At 45.2% G+C, this 21,722-nt stretch overlaps 1 protein-coding gene across 5 annotated transcripts in view; it reads left to right on the top strand.

Moving 5' to 3' along the window:
• SLC1A2 (solute carrier family 1 member 2) overlaps positions 1 to 21,722 on the top strand; it is a 151,703-nt gene that overhangs the window by 97,585 nt on the left and 32,396 nt on the right. For all 5 annotated transcript variants that reach the window (XM_077863599.1, XM_077863597.1, XM_077863595.1 and 2 more), the window contains 3 exons: positions 5,080 to 5,248; positions 9,891 to 10,017; positions 18,741 to 18,974. In XM_077863599.1, coding sequence (XP_077719725.1) covers positions 5,080 to 5,248; positions 9,891 to 10,017; positions 18,741 to 18,974 — 530 coding nt within the window. The remainder of the gene's footprint in view (positions 1 to 5,079; positions 5,249 to 9,890; positions 10,018 to 18,740; positions 18,975 to 21,722) is intronic.

Here is a 21,722-nt window from a genome sequence, read left to right as displayed (position 1 = left end):
ACTGCTGAGCCCAAATTGCTCTGGGTTGGGATGTGTTCTCTGATTTCCAGTACCACTTTGGTGGCACTTACAGCATGGAGCTACGCTAAAGAAAAGCATTTCATGGGCAAAGATGTGTATGTACGCACGATGGACTATTCCTCAGCCATTAGAAACAATGAAATCTCGCCATTTGCAACAACAGGGATCGACCCAGAGGGTATGAGGCTAAGTGAAATAAGTCAGTCAGAGAAACGCAAATACTGTATGATTTCACTCAAATGGGCAATGTGAGTAAAAAACTAGACAAATGACTCAACAAATAAGCAAACAAGCAAAAAGCAGAAGCAGACTTATAAATACAGAGAACAAACCGATGGTTGTCAGAAGGAAGGAGGTGGGCAATGGGCAAAATGGGTGCAGGGGACTGGGAGCTACAGGCTTCCAGTTATGGAGTGGGCAAGTCATGGGGCGCAGCCTAGGGAAGATAGTCAACGATGCTGTTATCGTGTCGTGTGGTGACAGATGGCAGCTTCCCTTGTGGTGAGCAGGGCATAATGTAGAGACTTGTCAAATCACTATGGTGTACACCCGAAACTACTGTAACATTGTGTGTCAACTGTGCTTCAATAAAAAATAAAACTGAAGTTCAAAAAAAAAAAAAAAACAGTAAAGAGCAGAAGGGAAAAAAAGGCTCCATTAAAAAATAATACTGATAATAATAAAAATAAAAGAAACCATTTGAGCCAGGGGAGGCTGGCCGGGGGGGGTGAAGAACAGCAGGCCAGGGAGGGGTGCTCCCTGGTGCTCCCTCTGTAGAATGTGCTCGCTCCACTGCCAGCGCACTTAGGAAGACGAATTTGCTGCTTTGGGGAGACAGACACAACTGGGTGCCAAGTCTATTGTCAGCATTTTGAAAAGAGCACTCTGGAACGGGGTGTAGGGGTAGCACGAGAGGTGAGGGGGGAGGCGTAGGCCTCCTCCTTGGGCCCTGTCATGACCGTGCTCCATGCAAGGAGACCCCCTGATTGTCGTCAGCAAGGCAGGCCCGAAGCAAGCAGACCCCTGGAGCTGTTGCTTTGCTGTGGGGTGAGCTTTTGCAGTGCTCGCCATGCTCACGCTCCGTGACCTGTCTGGCCAATGGGCCGACTCGGCATGGTGCTGCCCCTGGCAGGGGTGCTGTGTGTGCGGGAACAGAGGGCTGAGCCTTCCCTGCCCCACCGCCACCCCCACCCTGGACTCACCCCTCCACTGGCCACAGGCCTGCGAGGAATCAACCCTTCGGCCCCCAGCTCGGCCCAGGGTCACTCTCCCTTTGAGTCAGGACAGTCAGAGGAAAAGTTGTGTAGGATCTTTTTCTTAAAAAAAGAAAAAAAAAGATGTATTTGCTTTAAAGAGAAAGAGAGAGAGCAGGTGAGCCCAAGCTGGGAGGGCAGAAGGAGAGGGAGAGAGAACCTCAAGCAGAGGCTGCGCAGAGTGTGGAGACTGACCCAGGGCTCCAACTCTCGACCCTGAGATCAGGACCAGAGCCGAAACCAAGAGTGGGATGCTCAACTGACCGCACCACCCAGGTGCTCTTGTGTGCACTCTTTTATTTGCCTCATGGCAAGGGAGCACTCTGATGCCTTACGCTGGACTTCAGGCAGCCAGAGGAAAGAGGTGTTAAACTAGCAGCCATCCATGGGCTCACGGGGGCCCTGAGGAGGGCTCAGGGCGCGGGAGTCATTGGACAGCGGCGTCACTCTACCAGAGGGAAAGGGGGCCCAGGAGGGGCCTTCTGTGCCCTGGGGAAACAGCTGGAAGGGACTACAGAAAGCTCATCTTGGGTGCGGGGTCTTTCCGGCCAGAGTTAGACACAGAGATGGAAAGCTGCACGGCCCCGGAGCAGAGGCAGCCTTCCCCAAGGGCCCAGACAGGGGGGCTTCCAGGTGAGCCAGGGGGGTAAGGTGTGGCCTCATCCCACGCAGTCAAGCCCAGGGAGAGGGAGCACCTGGGTCATCACTTCCGGGGAATCCAGCGACCTGTGTTTGCTCACCCGTCCGATATTTGTGAGCACCTCCCGGGTGCTAGGCTCCCACGGTGCACAGGATGCCGCAGGCAGTGAGACCTCGGGGTCCCTGCCCATTGGAACCTGCTTACATGCGGGCGTTGGGGGTCACAGACCAGCACAAGCATCAGGTAAATATACAAGCTAGTTAAAAATTAAGTGCGCTGGGAGGGCTGGAGGCAGGGTGGGGGGCTCTGCAGTAACTGGGAGACCTCGGAGCTGAAACAGTCAAGGACCCCACCGAGGCGCCGAGGGCTGAGGGCGGAGCCTGCTGAGGATGGGGGCGGAGCCTGCTGAGGACTAGGGGCGGGGCCTGCTGAGGACTAGGGGCGGGGCCTGCTGAGGACTAGGGGCGGGGCCTGCTGAGGATGGAGGCGGAGCCTGCTGAGGACTAGGGGCGGGGCCTGCTGAGGATGGGGGCGGAGCCTGCTGAGGACTAGGGGCGGGGCCTGCTGAGGACTAGGGGCGGGGCCTGCTGAGGATGGGGGCGGAGCCTGCTGAGGACTAGGGGCGGGGCCTGCTGAGGACTAGGGGCGGGGCCTGCTGAGGATGGGGGTGGAGCCTGCTGAGGATGGGGTGGAGCCTGCTGAGGACTGGGGCGGGGCCTGCTGAGGATGGGGGTGGAGCCTGCTGAGTACTAGGGCGGAGCCTGCCAATGATGGGGGTGGAGCCTGCTGAGGACTGGAGGTGGAGCCTGCTGAAGATGGGGGTGGAGTCTGCTGAGGATGGGGCGGAGCCTGCTGAGGACTGGAGGTGTAGCCTGCTGAGGATGGGGGTGGAGCCTGCTGAGGATGGGGCGGAGCCTACTGAGGACTGGAGGTGTAGCCTGCTGAGGATGGGGGTGGAGCCTGCTGAGGATGGGGCGGAGCCTACTGAGGACTGGAGGTGTAGCCTGCTGAGGATGGGGGTGGAGCCTGCTGAGGATGGGGCGGAGCCTACTGAGGACTGGAGGTGTAGCCTGCTGAGGACTGGGGGCGGAGTCGGCCGAGGACTAGGGGCAGAGCCTGTTGCCTGCAGAACAGAGGTGCTGTTCCGAGAGGCCAAGGAAGGCCAGTGTGGGAGGTGGAGTGAGCCGGGGAGGCAAGGCCCAGCTCAGGCAAAGCCCAGCTCAGGCAGGACCTGGTAGGCCAGGGTCAGACTTGGGTACCTCTTCTAAGAGAGTTTTAGGCAGACAACTGTTTTTCTACTTTTAAGAAATCAACCTGGCGGTTCTGAATGTAGGCAGAGCTCTGGGTAGCTAGACTTCCCTGGTGTTGGCAGGTAGACTAGATGGGGGGTGGGAACGTCAGTGAGCAGACTTTTGCAGGTATTAGGGCGAGAGACCCTGGTGGCTTGGGCTCAGGTAGACTGGAGCTGGCACCCAGATGGAGTTGTCTAACACAAATAGGCTCGGATCAAGAACTCAGACAGAAATTAAGCCTGTGTTCCATCCAGTATCCCTGTCAACTTGCCTGCAACTTAAGCCACTGCCCCGTGCTGTTTGGAAGCTGATTTTGGAGTCAAACATACCTCATTTTGCATCCTGCTTCATCAACTAGCTAGTTTCTGCCCTGCAATTAGTTAGCCCTGTGAGTCTTGAGGGGCTACTATTGACATAAGAGATAATAGATATCAAACATGAAGCACATGGCTGCCCACCTGATCCTGAGAGCCATCATTTATTTACAACCATGGCCATTAGTCTTTTGAACTCAAGCCTTGGCTTCTTTAGCATTCCCAGGAAGGTCTACAGTTGGCTTCTGGTCCTCCCATTTCTCCTGGGAGCATGACTCTTTGCTCACAGAAGCTCCCCTTCTGATTGTTCCTGCGTTCTCTCTTCATGCCAACGTTGCCCAGACCACAGGGCCCACGAGCTTCCTGTTCTCCCCTTGCACACTCAGCCTGAGCATCTTCCCTCACTGCACAAGTATAGGTGGTCAGGCCAGAACCTGACCTCATCCTCCTCCACTCCCATCCCACCCCGGGTAGCTGGTCAGTTTGGCATTGCTCAATGTTAGGCCCAGCCACAGTGGATTGGATCCATGTAGCATAGGGAGTGGGAGAACTCAGTGGTGTCAGGCCCTCGGAGTTCAAGTCCCAGCTCTGCTAAGAGCTCTATGTTGTCTGACAAGTCACTTGAGTTCTCCATGCCTCCTCTTCCATATCTATTTAGGGTTCAGCCATCTGTTGCCTACTATATACCAGCACTGACATTCTAGGATTCTGCGTGAGTTCTATTTTAATGCCCTTGGAGGTATTGTTTCTCTGGGCTCGGATGTGAATCTTCATAGCGCTCTCCAGGGTGCCTGGCACCTTTAAAAATAGAATGGATGTCACAGATGTCGAGGAATAGCATGAGAGGTTCTCAGGTGGCCATTTGCACAGAGATGCTTGGGAAACATTGAGCAAGGCTTGGCATCACTGCCAAGAAAGAGTGGGTGTCTTCCCTCCTTACATTTTGATCTGAAATATAAGCCAACATCCCTGTCATGGCAGCTGCTGGCAACTAGTCCATGTGGTGACCAGATGAAGATGTTCAGCAGAACATGGCTCTGGAAGGAGCCCAAATGAGAATCGATCTGTAAAGACTCTGCAGACAGGTACCAGGCAGGAGGAAGCAAAACAGGTAGACCATGCTCACCTGATCCCTGCCAAGACTCTTGCTCTCCTACTCTTGACCACTTCCAGGGCCCCTCCCAAGGCGCAAGAAGGGTCATCCAAAGGGATTCGCAATTATGAAGAGCATCTATGTTGGATGATGGGTGTTGTCTCTAAGATGCAGGGCTACAGTCATGGGAATATAAGTAGACATCTGTCCTCCAACTTGAAGTTTGTCCCATTACCAGATCACACTACATTACAAATGACTGTTATAAATCCTATAGTTACCATGTGATGAGGATAACTGTTTCCCACTGTATTTGTGTAATAAAAGACTACTCTATAAATTTTGCAACCTCATTTTGACATTCCTTAATCATTTTTTTAACATACTGGGAACTTTAAAAATGTGTAAGTGGCTAGGCTTTTGGTGACCAAACCTCTCATATTTGTGTTTTCCCCCACTCTGTTAGATTCAAACGGTGACCAAGAAAGTCCTGGTGGCTCCTCCATCAGATGAGGACAGCAATGCCACCAATGCTGTCATCTCCTTATTGAACGAGACTGTGACGGAGGCCCCTGAAGAAGTGAAGGTGGTTATCAAGAAGGGCCTGGAGTTCAAGGATGGCATGAATGTCTTAGGTAGGCAACCTGGTATTCCTGTCGGCGGGGAGACGATGACCAGCCTATCCTGCTTCTCGGCTCCTTGGCAGCCCTCCCTCCCTTCTCAGAAGACCAGTCGCTCTGCTGTTCTGTGGGTGTAGCAGGAGGCTCTCTCTGGAGAGCAATTTGAGGATGACAGAGGTCGATAGTTGAGAGATTAAGGAAGAAGGACAGGGGCAAGCAGAACCACGAGAGGACATGGCTACTAGGGGTCGGTTATGGGAAAAGAGAGGGGACTAACATTCATTGGACACATTCCCTGACTCCACGTGGTATTGGCAAGTCACTTTCTCTGTCCATTTCATGAAGTTACACATCCAATTTTTTCATATTTGAAGCTTTTTTTTCTTTTGAGCTGCCCTTGTGTGTTAGTGTCATGCTAGACTCAGGGGCACCCCACTCTGGCTTTCTTAGTCTTTAAACAAATACAATATGATCAGGAATGTAAAGTGTTGGTGTTGGTACTAAAAGGAGCTTATCAAAGGGGATCATCTTGTTTAGCTTTCTGGGATTCCAGTGAGCCCCTTCCCCTAGCCTTGAGCTTTCCTGGCATGCCTTGTCTTTGGTTCTTTGCCTCTGCAGATAGACAGACCAGGTTTGGATCCCTGATGGACCACTCACTGGTGGCCTGCCCATGGCCGTGTTGCTCCACTTCTCAAGCTTCACTTGTAAAGTGGGGATGAGATTGTATTTCTCTTATAGATGCTTATGAGTATTAAATGAGATTGTACCCGTGGAGGGAGCACGGTAGCATATGCTATGTGCTGTATTCATGTGAGCTACTGTCATTATCCAAGGTGTATGGAGAGCTGAGGAGGTCAATAAGGAAGCACCCCGCAGAGGATGAAGATGCCCATCATGTGGGTGACTCCCGTTTGCTCAGTTTACTCCCCATCCACTTCCTGGGGCTACTCCCCACTGTACCCCACACCTACTGTTAGAATGATGTCCCCTACACAAGAAAGAGGGATATTTGGCCCTAAGCTGGGAGGAATGGGGAAGCTGGGAAGAAGAAGTAGATTGATCCACACAAGCAAAATTTCTAAGGATTTGAGCGAGAGCTGGCTAGAAGCGGATTGGCTCAGTGGCCCTTCCATTTTGCCATCTAGGAGATCAAATGCCCCTGTCTCCTTAGTAGGGTTGTTGGTAAAGTTCTGGATGCCAACTTAAGTGTGAATTTCAGATGAACAACAATTCCAAATATTGCATGGTACATACCCATGGGGTATGGGTATCCAAAATAAAATGTACCAAAATAAAATATACTCATTATTTATCTGAAATTCACATTTTAACTGGGTATCCTGTTTCTTTGTTCTAAATTTCACAACCTTATACCTCACTTACCCAAAATGGTTGAGAGAAAGAGGTAGAGAAGAAGGATTTTCCAGGCACTGAAAAGCAGAAGCTTCAGTAAGGGATCTTCTTCATTTGGCCTGGTGGGAAATGGGTTGAGTAAGTGAGAGCATGGGAGGAGATAGGCTGACTGGTTTGACAGTAATAGAAGATCAATAAATATTGTTGACTGTCAGTATGGGGTGACAGGAGGAAGGAGAGAGGACACAGTGGGTGAGTTCCTCTGAGGAGAGCTTGCAAATATCCTCGGTTTCCACCCCTGATCTAGCCCTCCTCGCCCACTGCACAGATATGCATGAGCCTTTGGGACCTTCCCAACCACGCTCTGTCCCCGAAGCCCCATGGTCAAAGTGACCCCACAGTCTTCTACATACTCTGGAGGAGGTTAAGGCCATGAGTAATGAGACCAAACTTTGGGGTGAATCATTTAGAAGGCTTTCATGGTCGTTTCCAGATTCTCAGTGGATTCTGGGAAGTCATGTTGACCTTGGGCTGCCCTGACTGGGGGTTTCAACACAACTCACTAACTTCTCAGCCCCAGTAACCAAGTCCAAGAGGGCTTTGTTCAAGTGAAACACCCCAGTTCCAGTAAGTGACTTTAGTGAGGTGATGTTTACAGAGGGAAATGACATGGAAGTTGGACACGGGTGTGCAGCTGCAGGGTGAGCTCTAGAAAGCCAAGGGAAGTTAGACTGTTGAGAAACTTCCCATATACAAATCATGGCTAAAACAAGATTCTTCCCTTGGTCTTCTAAGGGTGGAGAAGGTGGCTTTTCCCCCCTTTTTGGGGGCTTTGGAAAGTCCCAAAGATCAGGCATTGCAGTAAGTGAAGACAAAACCCTGGCTCTGACCTCCCTCTTCTTGAAGTACTCAGTGCTCTCCCCAAAAACCTCCAGACCTCTTCTGAGCTCTGCTCTAACCCCAACCATAAATTAATTCCTGGGAGAGTTTGCTCCTTCCAACTTCTCTCTCTCTCTCATATGATCGTTGTAGCCCAGTTTCTGCTGATCCCTCAAAGGGAGCTTTTTTATGCCAGCTCTTTGAGACTTTGAGACCTTGAGTTTTTTTTTTTTCTTAAAATCTCCTAATGGAACTGAGTAATACCACCAGAATATTCACACATTATTTCTCACCACACACCTAGTAAACTCCTCTCCATGGGCTTGAGAGAAGGGCTTGGGAATAACCCAAATTTCGGTTCTATATGTGACTGCAGAACCAAGTCTCTCTCCCCTGGTCATTAATTTTCACTAAGCCTCTGTCTTTAAGGCCAATAACTCACTTGTAAGTCACTTGCAAGTTTTTCTGGATGAGAGCTGAAAGGGAGAAATATTCAGTACCAGGTATTAACCATCCTGAATGCATGTGCTGGGTTCTTTTTGCTGAAGAGAGAGAAGGTCTAATGAACGATAGTTGAACAATCTGAGTTGATATGTGCTTGGTTTGGGGAGGCAAGTGGTTTGGGGGGAGTGGCTAGGGAAAAGGTAAAGTCAGAGGCTCAGAGAGAAAGAATTCCTCCCTAAGGGAATCAAATTATAATGCTATAATTTACCCAGTATAACTCGACTCTAGGCATAACTAGACACAATAGGAAATCAGATGTAATAGTAAGGACTGGAAATTAGGCTTGCTAAACTAGGATCAGGCAGGTGTAGGGAAGAGGAGGGAAGGAGAGTGTGTAGAGGAGAGGCCATATTGCACTTTAGAGAAAATGTCAAATGGGCATGCATTTGACCCCCTGTGGCCAGGGGGACAGCAGCATTGATTGATGGTTCATGCAAGTAATCAGAATTGGAGCCCTGGGATTGCCAATAATGGGTCAGGAATGGGGTGGAAACATATGGTGACTGGTAATCAGAAATCCAGACAGGCAATAGTGGGGATGTCTGTTTGCCATGTAGTGGCCCAGTCCCTGGGTGGGCCTGGGTGAGACTACAGGCTGGGGGTGAGACTCTAGGATAAGAATGGGAAGGAATGGTAGGAGAGAGAATCTTCTGGGGAGAGAGAAGCCAGGCCCAGCTTGGAGGAGCCAAAGTATATGGCAGCTTCCCAGGACAGATACTCCGGTAGAGGGAATGAGGCAAAGACAACATAGAGATAAGACCCAAGGGATCCCTGGGTGGCTCAGCGGTTTGGTGCCTGCCTTTGGCTCAGGGCATGATCCTGGAGTCCTGGGATCGAGTCCCATGTTGGTCTCCCTGCAGGGAGCCTGCTTCTCTCTCTCTCCCTCTTTCTTTCTCTCTCTCTCTCTCTCTCTCTCTCTCTCTCTATCTCTCTCTCTCTTCCTCCCTCTCTCTCATAAATAAATAAAATCTTAAAAAAAAAAAAGACCCAAGGTTGGGTGTTGGAGCTTGTTCAGGACCTAGTACAATTTGATGGGGACAGAATTCCTTGCATCCTTCCAGCCCGGGGTTAGGATTGACCCTAGAGGCTGTAGTGGGTCTGGATTTAGAGGGAAGTCAAACGATGCCAAGTGAAGGGAGAAGAGGGCTGAGGGGCTAGGAGGAAATTACAAAGTCTATGTTCTACCTTTATGATACTGCCCCCCCAAAAAAATGCAGTAAGAAAGGAAGCATTCTAACTGTTTTGACCATGAAAAGAATGATGAGGAATTAATAAATAGCTGGTTAAATGCACACAAACTGGGTCAGTTGGGGTTTTCCAACTGTTTTGGATTTCTCATTGCTTTCCATTTGATTTTTCAACATTCTTCCTCCTTCTCACATTAGGCATGTAGCAGTAGAAAAATTCTTTCATGGTCAGGATTTTCCTACAGTGAAACATACCAGCAACACATGATGTTGGGATAACACCAAACTAATGTAGCCATAACCCTGGCAGACACTTTATTAGCTAATTGGTCTCTGCAATTCTAATGTGAGCTCCAAAGTTTGCATGATAATCCCCAAGTCCCAACAAGCCTTCCTTCATTAACCTATGTACTATGGAATCTGCTTACCTCTGATTTCATAAGTGAGGAGGAGAGAGAAGAGAGTGCTTCTGAGTTTGGAATAAAATGGAATTCGTTTTCCTCAAGGAATTAACACCGCTGACAGTTCAACTTGCTCTTGTGGGAAATGTTAAGGGATGATTATCTCCCGGCATAATTATCCGGGAGAAAGGTTATTTTCCGTGTGAAATCGAATGGCTAATTCAAAGGGCAACAGGCAGGTGAGAAGGTGGCTCCCTATGTCGGGAATGGTGAAGGAGGGAGAAGAGAGACATGTTGTGTAATCTGTCCTGTGTAATGTGATTCGCCCAACAGGTCTGATAGGGTTTTTCATTGCTTTTGGCATCGCCATGGGGAAGATGGGAGAGCAGGCCAAGCTGATGGTGGAGTTCTTCAACATTTTGAATGAGATTGTAATGAAGTTAGTGATCATGATCATGTGGTAAGTGGCCTTGTTCTTACTTCAGTGTGGCAGGGAGTGTCCAAAGGTCTGGGGGTCCTTGGAAGATAATGGAACCTTCCTAGCAGGAGAGAGTGGGTAACCATGGACCAAACAAAGGGCTCTCCGAAAATACTTTGAGAAAGGAATGAAAATCTCTTTTTGGAAGCTTCCCCTAGAAAATGAGTTGAAAACTATGGCACATCCTTGGGCCAGATCCTTTCTACTACTTGTGTAGTGTGGCCTACAAATTAAGAGTGGGTTTTATGTTTTTCTCTTGCTGAAAGATAAAATCAAAAGAGAAAAATATTCCACACACATGGAAATTATATGAGATTCGGGGCCCATAGATAAAGTTTTATTGGCACGCAGCCACACCCATTCATTCACATCTTGTCTAGGGTTGCTTTGTGCCAAACGGCAGAATTGAGTATCAGTTCTGACCGAGACTGTGAAGCCTGCAAAGACTGAAGTATTTACTATTTGACCCTTCACATAAAAAGTCTACTGATCCCTGCCAGTGGGAAAATAAAAACAACAAAATTCAAAAGGAGAGATAAGCTGAAAAAACCAACTAGTGGTACTGACACTGAGCAGTATCAGGAAACACCAGGATAAGTCCAAGATACCAGGGATGATATGACGTGATCCAGGGAGTGTGGAAGGATCACTACTCTAATATTCTGGTGTTCAAAAGCAATTTATGGAATGCTCATCACTCAGAAGGAAAAAGAGGCCATTTCCAGGCCATGCAAGGGAAAGTGAAATCACAGAGGAAACATTAGAGTTATAAATGCTCTTAGAAATGTGGTTCTAGCCTCTAGTTGTAGAGACAGGGAATCTGTCTCTTGTCTCTTCTCTAGAAGAGAAGGCTGTGGCCCAGAGTCACTAAATCTTGATTCTTAAACAACATCATGATCATTCTAATAATAAAAGCTATCAATTATTGATTTCCTTTTACCTGCCAAGAACCACGATGAGTGCTTAGTACCTATCCAATGGAGTCTCAATAACCCTGCAGAGATGGCATCATGACTCTCATTTCCCGGAACAGGGAAATGAAGTATATTGAGTTGAATTAATTTGCTTAAGATGACGTAGCTAGAGGGAGAAGAGCTGGGGTTCCTGTTGATTCGCAATCCTTGATGCGTAAGTGGGTGGCTTTTTTGTTTGAATTATCTAAGCAATACTGTACTCCACTTCATTTCGTGTCTGCTTATGGTCAGTGGCTCTGAAATCTAGGGCAGTTCAGGAGAGCATAAGCATCCACTCCCTTATGAAGGAAGCTGTATTGCCTGTAGAACCTTCTAGTGTCCCATACCTCTCAGATGGAAAGATTTTTACATGCATTTGTACTAGACCTCTATGATGATCTGGTATGCCTGCCTAGAAAAAGAAAAAAAAAAAAACATTATTAATCTAAATGACATCGTGTCCTCTCTGTCACCAAAATTCTGGATTAGAAATTCCCTGTCTCTACGTGTTCCCATCCTGCCCCCCTCCCTAGTCCTCCTCTGATCTTTTTTTTTTTTTTTAAGATTTTATTTATTTATTCATGAGAGACACACACAGAAAGAGAGGCAGAGACACAGGCAGAGGGAGAAGCAGGCTCCATGCAGGAAGCCGACATGGGAATTGATCCCGGGTCTCCAGTATGACACCCTGGGCTGAAGGTGGTGCTAAACCGTTGAGCCACCCGGGCTGCCCCCTTGTCTGATCTTTTAGGTCTATGTGGTGCCCTCCACTAAAATTCTACCTTTTTTTTCCTCTTCTTCCTTTCCTTGGCCCCTGCCCCCGCTTTACAAGGGCAAAAATCTGTTCTTGATTTATTTTTTATCTCTACAGAACCGAACATTGTGATGGGCTGCTAGTAATTTCTTATTAAAACTTCAGGAGTGAGCGGGCTAGCGGAAGGCCCCAAGGTCTCAGATCAAGAAGGTGTTCCTCATGATTTCATGAACCATATTTACTAGATTTGGCTGGTTCAGATCATTGCTTTGTTGTACTTTTAAAATATGGATAGGATGCTGGTAAAATAATGTGTGTGTGTGTGTGTGTGTGTGTGTTTATTGTACTGGTTCTTCAGCTTCCCAGGCAGTCCTAGATTTCTGAATATTTCTTTTGTATAAAAATTTAAAGTCATACACAGTGTGATGCTCTAAAAAATCTGTTTAGAGTCTTTTCGATCCATCTGAGCTTGCTGAGGACTTAATAAATGATAATACATAAGGCAGAAATATGCCTCTTGATAGTAAACATTACCATCTGCCCTGGTCTCCTGGAATGTTTAGCAGGACAAGCATCCTTGCTCTAAAAATACAGTTCGTATTTCTGTCTCAGGATGCCAATGATGTGGACAATGTCATTTCCACTGAGCCCATGGAGGAAAGGAATCTAGGAGATGAGATGAATCATGGGATAAAGTGTGTGCTCACTTCTCCGCAGGGATGAAGGGTGTGGATCAAGGTTTCCTGTTCACTGAAACCAAAACTCCTAAAGATTTAATATCAAATCCCAGGAGATGCAGAGCAGTTATGAGTCAGGATAAGGCCTATGGAATGATTTCTGACAGCTGTTCAGTTACCTCATCTAGACAAACAGTCAAGAGGGTGTTACATGACATGAGATGCCAATTCTACACATTTCTTTCATTCTTGAGCTACCTTGTCACCATTGGGTAACGATGTGTGTGAGAGTTTTGGGTAAAACAGTCAATTGATTGCTCTTTAACTGACCCGCTCTTTAACTGACCCCCTCAAAGCTTAAATGGCCAGGTCTTTTGTATTCTTCTCTGTGTGGTAGTAAGAATAGTGTAATAGTAAAATATAACATTGCAGAGATGACTGTTATTCTAATAATAATTATTACTGAATTATAACGTAGTTGTTAAATTCTTGCTATATGCTTAGTACCACCTCAGTTGTTATGCTATACCTATTTATTATTGAGGAACTAATTATTATTATCATAATTATCATTAAACCGTAATTAAGATTTGCCAAATTCCTGCTATATATATATACTTAATAAATACTATTCCAGTGGCTTTACATATATTAACTCACTTATTTATCTCAATGTTACCTAACAAAAATAGACACTTTTGTTAGCCCCATTTTCCAGATGTGAAGACTAAACACAGAGGTTAACTTGCTCAGCATCGCACGGCCTAAGTAATGGGAATTGTGCAGGAGTGGCGCCTTATTCAGCTTCTGTCTGACTTCACACTGGAGTGAATCCAACTGATCCTTCTATTACCAACTGTGTGACTCTAGGCGGGTTAGACACATTCTAAACCGTACATTTTGACCTGAATGGATTGATCATAGGCTCAACGTCCTAAGGTTGCTGTGAGAATTGAGTGATATTGGGACTAACACTTACAAAGCATTTCTCATGTGCTGGGACCTGTCTAAATACTTTCTATGAACCACTATTATGATTGTTATTATTTTGTGGTTGCCATTAATTACCATTACAATTATCAATGCAATCCATATTTTTTGTTTCTCTGTGTTCATGGACTCTTCTTTAAGAAGCGTACAAGGCCCTCTGATTCACCAAAAAAGAGAAAAACCCTTAATTTCAGTATGATTTTCATATCCCCATTCCTTGCAAATTTCTTTAAAACATTTTTTTCAGTCTGAAAATCTAAACAGAAAGTAAAACTTTACATAATTTCACCACTATAGACACACAAAGTGAGAAGTGCGATCTCTACTCACTCTTTCAGTTCTCCTCCCTGTTAACTGTCTGACACCATCCATCCATCCATCCATCCATCCGTTCAATCATGTATCCATCCATCATTCATCCATACATCCATTCTTTCACTCCATAAATATTTTTTGAACCCCTCTTATATGCCAATAACAATTTTAGGTCCTGGTGATATAAGGGTGAATAAGACAGAGAAAAATTCAGGCCCTCATGGAGCCTATGTTCTATTGAAAGGAAAAGAGAGAAAGAATAAAAGGAGAATAAAGAATAAAAGAGGGAAAGAATAAATAAGAATTCAGACAGGAATCAGTGCTACAAAGTCAGTAACCAGGACAGGGGGGCAGAGAGTGATGGGGGATGCAAAGTATGGATTAGACTCTTTCCAGAGGATCCAGGAGGGCTGTCTAGGGAAGCGACTTTTAATGATGACCTGAAGAATGAAAAGAGAAGAAAATAATTTGTTCCAACTGGGTGACGGGCACTGCGGTGGGCACTTGATGGGATGAGCACTGGGTGTTATTCTATATGTTGGCAAATTGAACACCAATAAAAAATAAATTTATAAAAATAAAAAAAAAAGAATGAAAAGAGGTAGCTCTGTGAAGAACTCACAGGAGAATTTTCCAGAGGGAGGAAATAGCAAGTGAAGGGTTTTCGGGGGTCAGAATGAAGATCTAGAGTAGCCACAATGTGATTGGTGGGTGAGGGGAGTGGAAGGCTGTGGAGTTGGGAGAGGAGGGCAGGAAGATGACTCCATAGGCCCTTGCAGGCTACGGTGATGAGTTGGGGTGTGTTTACTTGCTAAAGGAAGTCCCTGGGGGGCTACAAGCTTGGAGGCTCTACATGTTCATTTTCCTTCTATCCTGATTAAAAGTTCTAATCCACACATAGTAACTCTCAGCAAAGTCACTCCTTGGATAACCAGACCACCTGTCTCTAAGTGGACTGGGAAAAATGGAGATTTGTGTTACTTTTTGAGCCTGAATACAGACAATACCTTTAGGTAACTCTTAGAATGTACGTTTAGCTCTTTATTGACAGACTCTTCCATTTCTTAGTTCTCATGGGGTCTGTCCCAAACTGGCAGACTAGTATTGCTATTGGAAACCAATAGCAGGGATCCCTGGGTGGCGCAGCAGTTTGGCACCTGCTTTTGGCCCAGGGCGCGATCCTGGAGACCCGGGATCGAATCCCACGTCGGGCTCCCGGTGCATGGAGCCTGCTTCTCCCTCTGCCTATGTCTCTGCCTCTCTCTCTCTCTGTGTGTGTGACTATCATAAATAAATTTAAAAAAATTAAAAAAAAAAAAAAGGAAACCAATAGCAGTGAGGGACGCAACCAGAGTGACTTAGGCAAGACTGAGAAAGTCCCTCCACTAATCTCCATCTACGTGTCTGATCTACCTTCTGTCCCGTGGCTAAATGTCCTGAATTAATTACTTTCATGAGTTAAGACAAAAAGGCTTGAATCTGTTGGAGCTAACTAAAGGGTTTCTAAATGCTAAACAAGTAATATCTGCATTTCTTTGGTTGTAGAGCACATTTTATCCCTTGAAACATTGGTTTCCAAACACATCAGAATTACCTGGACAACTTGTTTAAAATATAAATGCCCCCAAGTCAGCTCCAGGAAATTCTAACTCAATAGATAACGTGGTGGGCCCAGGGAATCCACATTGTTACCAGCCAGGCCAGGTTGATTCTGAAGCTGGTGTCTGTGGATGCCCAGGGACAGTGAGGTCTGGGTATGTTAAATTCTGTGTACGAGTTTGTTCGTGGAGTAGGGAGCAGTCTTGGGAAAGGCATCTCGGTGGGAATCCGAAGATGACAAGGACAGAGGTACAGAGTGGATGGAGGCAAGAAAGGAGGCAAGAAACGTTACTGGTCTAGCAAGTAACGTTGACATCAGTACCCAGGGCTGCAGATACAAGCAGCCCAAAGGCAGTGTGGAAGGCATTCTCTCTCCCCACTCTGCAGTCATGTCTTTCATTTAGAAACTGGTCCAATAATTACTGGGCACCATTTGGCTTCAGAACCTTGCTGGAGCCCTCAGTCTCTTCATGCACTGCGGTTTATGGCTTCGATTGTTTGCTTCATCTCAGAAACTTTACGTGGTGACCTTGAATCCTGGGCATTTGCCCTTTCCTTTCCATGGAGTGTCATTTTCAATGATAATTACATAGAGACCCAGGAACTCAGAAGCTCCAGCTCTTGAGTAGAAGCTTAAGCCACTCATTTTGAAAACAGGTGCAGAGAAGGAAGTAATGGCCCTAAAAGATGCCACAGAGGACAAAGTCTCTTTCCTTGCTCTAATTAATGCTCACTCTAGTTCTGGAGACCTAGGTGTTTGGGTTAACTAGGGCCCCTGCTTGCCATATTTATTTACCCTAACACTCTACCTTCTGGCCTTTGAGTAACACTCTCCATTGACTGTAGGAACTCTCGTTTCTCCCAGTGAGCTGAGTGCTCTGGAGGTTACCTGTTTCTTCTCTCTGATCCATTAGGCTCTGGCTCAGGTATGTTCTCCAGAGTGACTGTATGGCTGGTCTTGCTTGGGAAAGAGCCTTGAAAACACTTTTTCTTCATTCTGCAAATTGCTTGTCCCAGAAGAGCAGGAAAATTGAATGGCTCATGTTTATGTTTTTCTGGACATCTTTAAAGGATGATTGGTGCTTGGGAGTGAACTGATCTCTTGGTTTATGAAGACAAATGCTTGTTGGCTATATTGGAAAGTGCATTGTGCTGTTACTTACAACCCCCTGGGACAAAGACTTGGCACCTCAGACTACCCCACTGATCTAGGAGATGCTGTGACAATGGACACACCAGGAGAGTGTAAAATGGCAAGAAAGCCAAGGGTTTGAGGACATAGTTCCCTTATGTCTGCAGAAACGGCCCTCAGATATTGCCAGCATTTATCCCAGGGAAGATGTGGAGGCTACAGGCTGGATACTCACCAAGGAAGAAAGCAGCTATTCTACGGTTTTCACTAAGTATGGACAATTATAAATCAGTTCTTTCAGAAGGTTCCTCTTGACAAAATATTTTGCTCATAAAATCCTCTGCCATCGGGTGGCAGTAGTCTGTGAACTGGTTTAGAAAGCCTTGTTAACTCAGACTTGACTCTTTAAACAAGGTGGGGGAGAGGACATGGTGTACATGTGTGAACACAGAACATGCAAAGGATTCCTTGTCAGCAGTCAGAATGGTGCTGACAGGGACGGGGATGGGATTTTGACAGGACACACATACGCATGCTCGAAAATGCAATCCTTGCAGCCATCCCATGAGGTTGGAGTTAGCCTAAGCCTTGACTTGCACATCTATAAAATGGGAATAAGTCACTAACCCGGGTCATGTAACTGGTAAGTGACCGGACAAGCTCTGTGTCTTATGTAATTGTGTATATAATTCTCATCTACCCACATCTTTTCTTTATCCAGGAAAGGGCTTGCTTCAGGCACAATTGCAAAAAACAAAACAAAACAAAAAAAACACAAAAAAACAACCCCCCCCCCCAAAAAAAAACCCCCCACCAAATCTGGCTTGGCGTCTATCTCTGTTTCCTGACTCCTTCCTCAAGCTGGGAGCCTTATCTTGGGATGTCATTTCCCCCAGTCTTTTTCTCAAATAAGTTCATAGGGATGCCTGGGTGTCTCAGGTCATGATCCCGGGGTCTTGGGGTCGAGTCCAACGTTGGGCTCCCCACAGGGAGCCTGCTTCTCCCTCTGCCTATGTCTCTGCCTCTATCTCTGTGTCTCTCATGAATAAATAAATAAAATCTTTTAAAAAGTCAAATAAGTTCATAATTCTTACTAAGGGATCAACTTTCCCACAAACATTTTTATTTCAGTCAGAAGGTGTCGCAGGCTGAGCAAGTTTCTGCTCCAACACTAGAAGATTGGGCAATAGAAAAAGGATGTTGCCCAACATGGGAAAAATACACTCAAGATGAGAGAGCGTGGTTAGCGTACTTAAGAGTAAGGACAACAGTAAATAGTTTCCAAGTTCCCCATCAAACAATAATAAGATAGACATATAAAATAAGATACTACATAGAATAAATTGGTACATGGTAAACTGTCGGCTTATCTACAAAGAGCAACAATTGCTCATTAAAGGAAAGTGGTCTGGCTGGGTAAGGGAAAAACAACCCTTGGAGTGTCACCAGCCCTGAGATTGTTCTCCTCCTGTTTCCTGGTTTTGTGGTCTTGGACTGGTTATTTGACTTTTTCTGAACCTCAATTTCCTCGTTTGCCAAATAAGAACAATGATACCTTGATTTCAGGGTTATGGTAAAAATTAGATGAGGCGATATGTGCAGAGCTCTTACTGTAGTGCTTGAGACACGGGGCATGGTGGCCAGCACTCCTGTTACAGTAAGTATGGAAAAAAACACTTTCAGACTTAGAAGTAATAAAACCACATTTCTTTAAATGTAGCCCCCAGCTCAGTTTTCTTGTTTTGGCAGGTGTGTGTGTATATGTGTGTGTGTGTGTGTGTGTGTGTCTCATATTTTAATAAACTTTCTATCTTCCAAGGCAAATACAAAGCAAATTTAGAAACACCAGCTTCCAGCTTGGTGAAACTCTTAATGAGCTTTCTGGGAAGCTCACAGTGGATTCCCAGTTTTCAAGTTGGGGGAACAGGGAAACCAAACTAAATTCTCAAAGAATCTATGCCTCTCAAGCTTGGTGCTTACCTGGGAGATGATAAAGCTAGTGTCTGTTACTCCTAAAAATCATCTGGGCAACAGAGCTCACCTTTGGAGTTTCCAGCAGAACAGGGGCCTCCACATCCATTGAACAGATTTCAGATCGTGCTGGTAAGTCTGAAGTAAAATATAGCAACTGTCGAATCTCATGGACTTCCTCCAAGCAAAACTCTTTGTACAGAAAAAGCAAAGGGCTTTCCTCAGGGTGTGGTACAGGTAAAGCCCAGATATAAGCTGTGAATTCCATAAGGATCTCTTCAATGTTTTTTTTTTTTTTCTTTTATGTTTTTCAGGTACTCTCCCCTGGGTATTGCCTGCCTAATTTGTGGAAAGATCATTGCAATCAAGGACTTAGAAGTGGTTGCTAGGCAACTGGGGATGTACATGATCACGGTGATTGTGGGCCTCATCATCCATGGGGGCATCTTTCTCCCCTTGATTTACTTTCTAGTCACCAGGAAAAACCCTTTCTCCTTTTTCGCTGGCATTTTCCAAGCTTGGATCACTGCCCTGGGTACCGCTTCCAGGTAGAGAATACAAGAAATCACCTTTCTTTCTCTCTGCTCATTCCTTTCCCATCCTGCCACTTCCTCTTTGCAAAAGGCTTTCATCACAAAGTTCAATGAGAACATGTTTCACATATTATTAAAATATTCTGAAAAAGGTGGCAAATGCTTTGTATTTCTGGCTCCTAGGAACTTAGAAGCTTTCTGATGAACATTTTTGCTGATATGCAACCATCCTGGAAACATCTCATATTAATTTCCCAAACAGATGCACGCTGTTAATCTGCATGCCTAACTTGCCACATGTTGTATTGGTTTAGTTTTAAATGTTTTCCCAAAAGGATGTAGCAGAATGTTAAGCTATTTAAGAATTTCTCCCACCTGTGATTTGAAAAATGCTATCACAAAATATCACTCCATTGGAGTTATTTCTCAAAAGTAAGTAGAAAAAAAAATGAGCTTTTGTTTGGTAAACATATTAGGTGAGATTTAAAAAAAAAAAAAAAAAAGAAAGAAAAAACAAACACACCCAAAATCAGTCAAGTCTGTGATCTCTGCATGAACCCCTCATGGACCATTCTTCCCCACTGATTTTGAGAAAATCAGGTTGGCGTTGGTTGAACTTGACACTGAGAGTCTGTTCCTTCTTCATTAACTAAGCTCCCGGGCATTTGAAGCCAATGAGGATTCCAGAGATATGCAGAGAAAAAAAGAATATATAATTTTGGATATCTTGGACTGAATTAAGCAAAAACAAACAAAAACAAATACCTAAGAAACACCTGGCTATTTAGAATTTCAAAGACTGAAGAGTTTTATTGTCTTAGCCTGTACTAGTCATTGGTATTTCTGCACAAAGCTAAGACTGAGATCATGAAGCCAGTGGCCGAGAGGCAAGCACACTGTGCAGCCCCTAGCTCAGCATTGTCTCGAGTCACAGGTTGGCACGTCCTTGTTGTCGAGCCTGTGACCATGCATTGCCAGTGAAATGGCCACAGCATGACAGCCGTTCCAAGGCTACTTACTCAGCAGGCAGTCAGGTTTTCCTTAAGTGGCCCAACAGGACGATAATGGTGACCACCTGAGAACCCAAATTTGTATTTCCATTTTGCCAATCAATGAGATTTTGGTACTCGTAGAATATGAGATTTCAGAAGATGCTAAAAAATATCTAACTCCGAGGGTCAAGATTCTGCATTCAGTTTCCCAAGATGAAGGGAAACACCTTGAAGTTGCCTTTTTCCTTCTTGGTTTTATATATTTTATATGGCTATGTATTTCCAAACATAAAGATCCCTTCTCTTTGGAGAAAACATCTTTTTTTTTTTTTTTTTCCCAAAGCAATCATGGTTCATTTTACATTTGTTTTCTGGTTATGAATGTGGTATTTACTCATCGTGAAAAAGTTCAGACAGTAAAGTTTTGAAGAATAAAATGAACATCACCAGTTATTCTATTGCCCAGGGATAATTAATAGTAACCCTTTCAGTGAATCTTAACAGTTACGTATTGTTTCCAGTTTTTACTACGTGTAGATGTTGTAAACTGCTATTTTTCACTGGTCGACATATCATAAAAGTTCTATCAATATAGATCTTCCTACTGTCCTTAAATGGCATAATACTACACTCTGGGTGCTGCAGTACAACCCCACCTCCACTCTGTGGTGTACAGTTAAGACGTGTCTATTAAGCAGGGCGGGACCAACATCCTTCTTTTCTTTTTTTTAAATACATTTTTTTAAAGATTTTATTTATTTATTCATGAGAGACACAGAGAGAGGGGCACAGACATAGGCAGAGAGAGAAGCAGGCTCCATGCAGGGAGCCTGATGTGGGACTGGATCCCGGGTCTCAAGGATCACGCCCTGGGGGTGCTAAACCACTGAGCCACCCTGGCTGCCCAGCATCCTTCTAAATACATCTTGGCAAGCTTGTCTGATGATCCCCTCAGGCTAAATTTACAGAAGTGGAATTTCTGAATCCAATGGTAAACATACCAACTGTTTTAAAAACATGCCACCAGATTGCTGCTTAGAAAATTCGTTAGTGTATGTCCTCACTAACTGGGTGTGAGAGTGTGCCTTTTCCCACCTACTCACCAGCCCTGGATATTATCAGTCACTTTAATACTTTCCAATCTTACTGGTGAAAAATGATCTCATTGATTTTGCATTTCTTTGATCACTAGTGAGGGGAAACATCTCTTGGTATTTTTATTGATCATCCTCCCCCGGCTCCCCCACCCTGCAAATTGTTAGTGATGGTCCTTTCCTGTTGGGGAATTCATCCATTCTTGATTGGCCTTTAGCTGTCTTCATGTATAAAAATATTAACTCATGTGTCACATGTTGCAAATGATGTTCCTCTCCACCTAACACTTGTCTTGAAAAATTTGTCTGCCTGACATATGATGTTCCTTTCCACCTGACACTTGTCTAAAAACTTTGCTATGCTTTGCACCCTGAGTTTTAATTTCTGTATTATTGAAGTTGTCAGTGATTTCATTTAGTATTTAGAATTTTGATTTTTTTCCCCCCTCAGGAACCGCACCACCAAAACCTATAAAATATTACTTTATATTTTCTTCCAATATCTTTGTGGTTTTGATCTTTAAGTCTTTCAAAAATATCATTATCTCTCCTTTGAATGACTGGACAGTTATGCCAGCATGTTTATAAGACAAGGGAAATCCTAAAGGCATATGAATGGCCCAAGTTCATATTTAAATCAGACAAATGCTTGGGTTGTTTGGCCAAGGCCACAGAAC

This window comes from Canis aureus, chromosome 21 (genome assembly GCF_053574225.1).
Source record: "Canis aureus isolate CA01 chromosome 21, VMU_Caureus_v.1.0, whole genome shotgun sequence".
Classification (NCBI taxonomy): domain Eukaryota; kingdom Metazoa; phylum Chordata; class Mammalia; order Carnivora; family Canidae; genus Canis; species Canis aureus.
The sequence above is the reverse complement of the archived record's forward strand: the minus strand, read 5'-3'. Positions and strand labels throughout refer to the sequence as shown.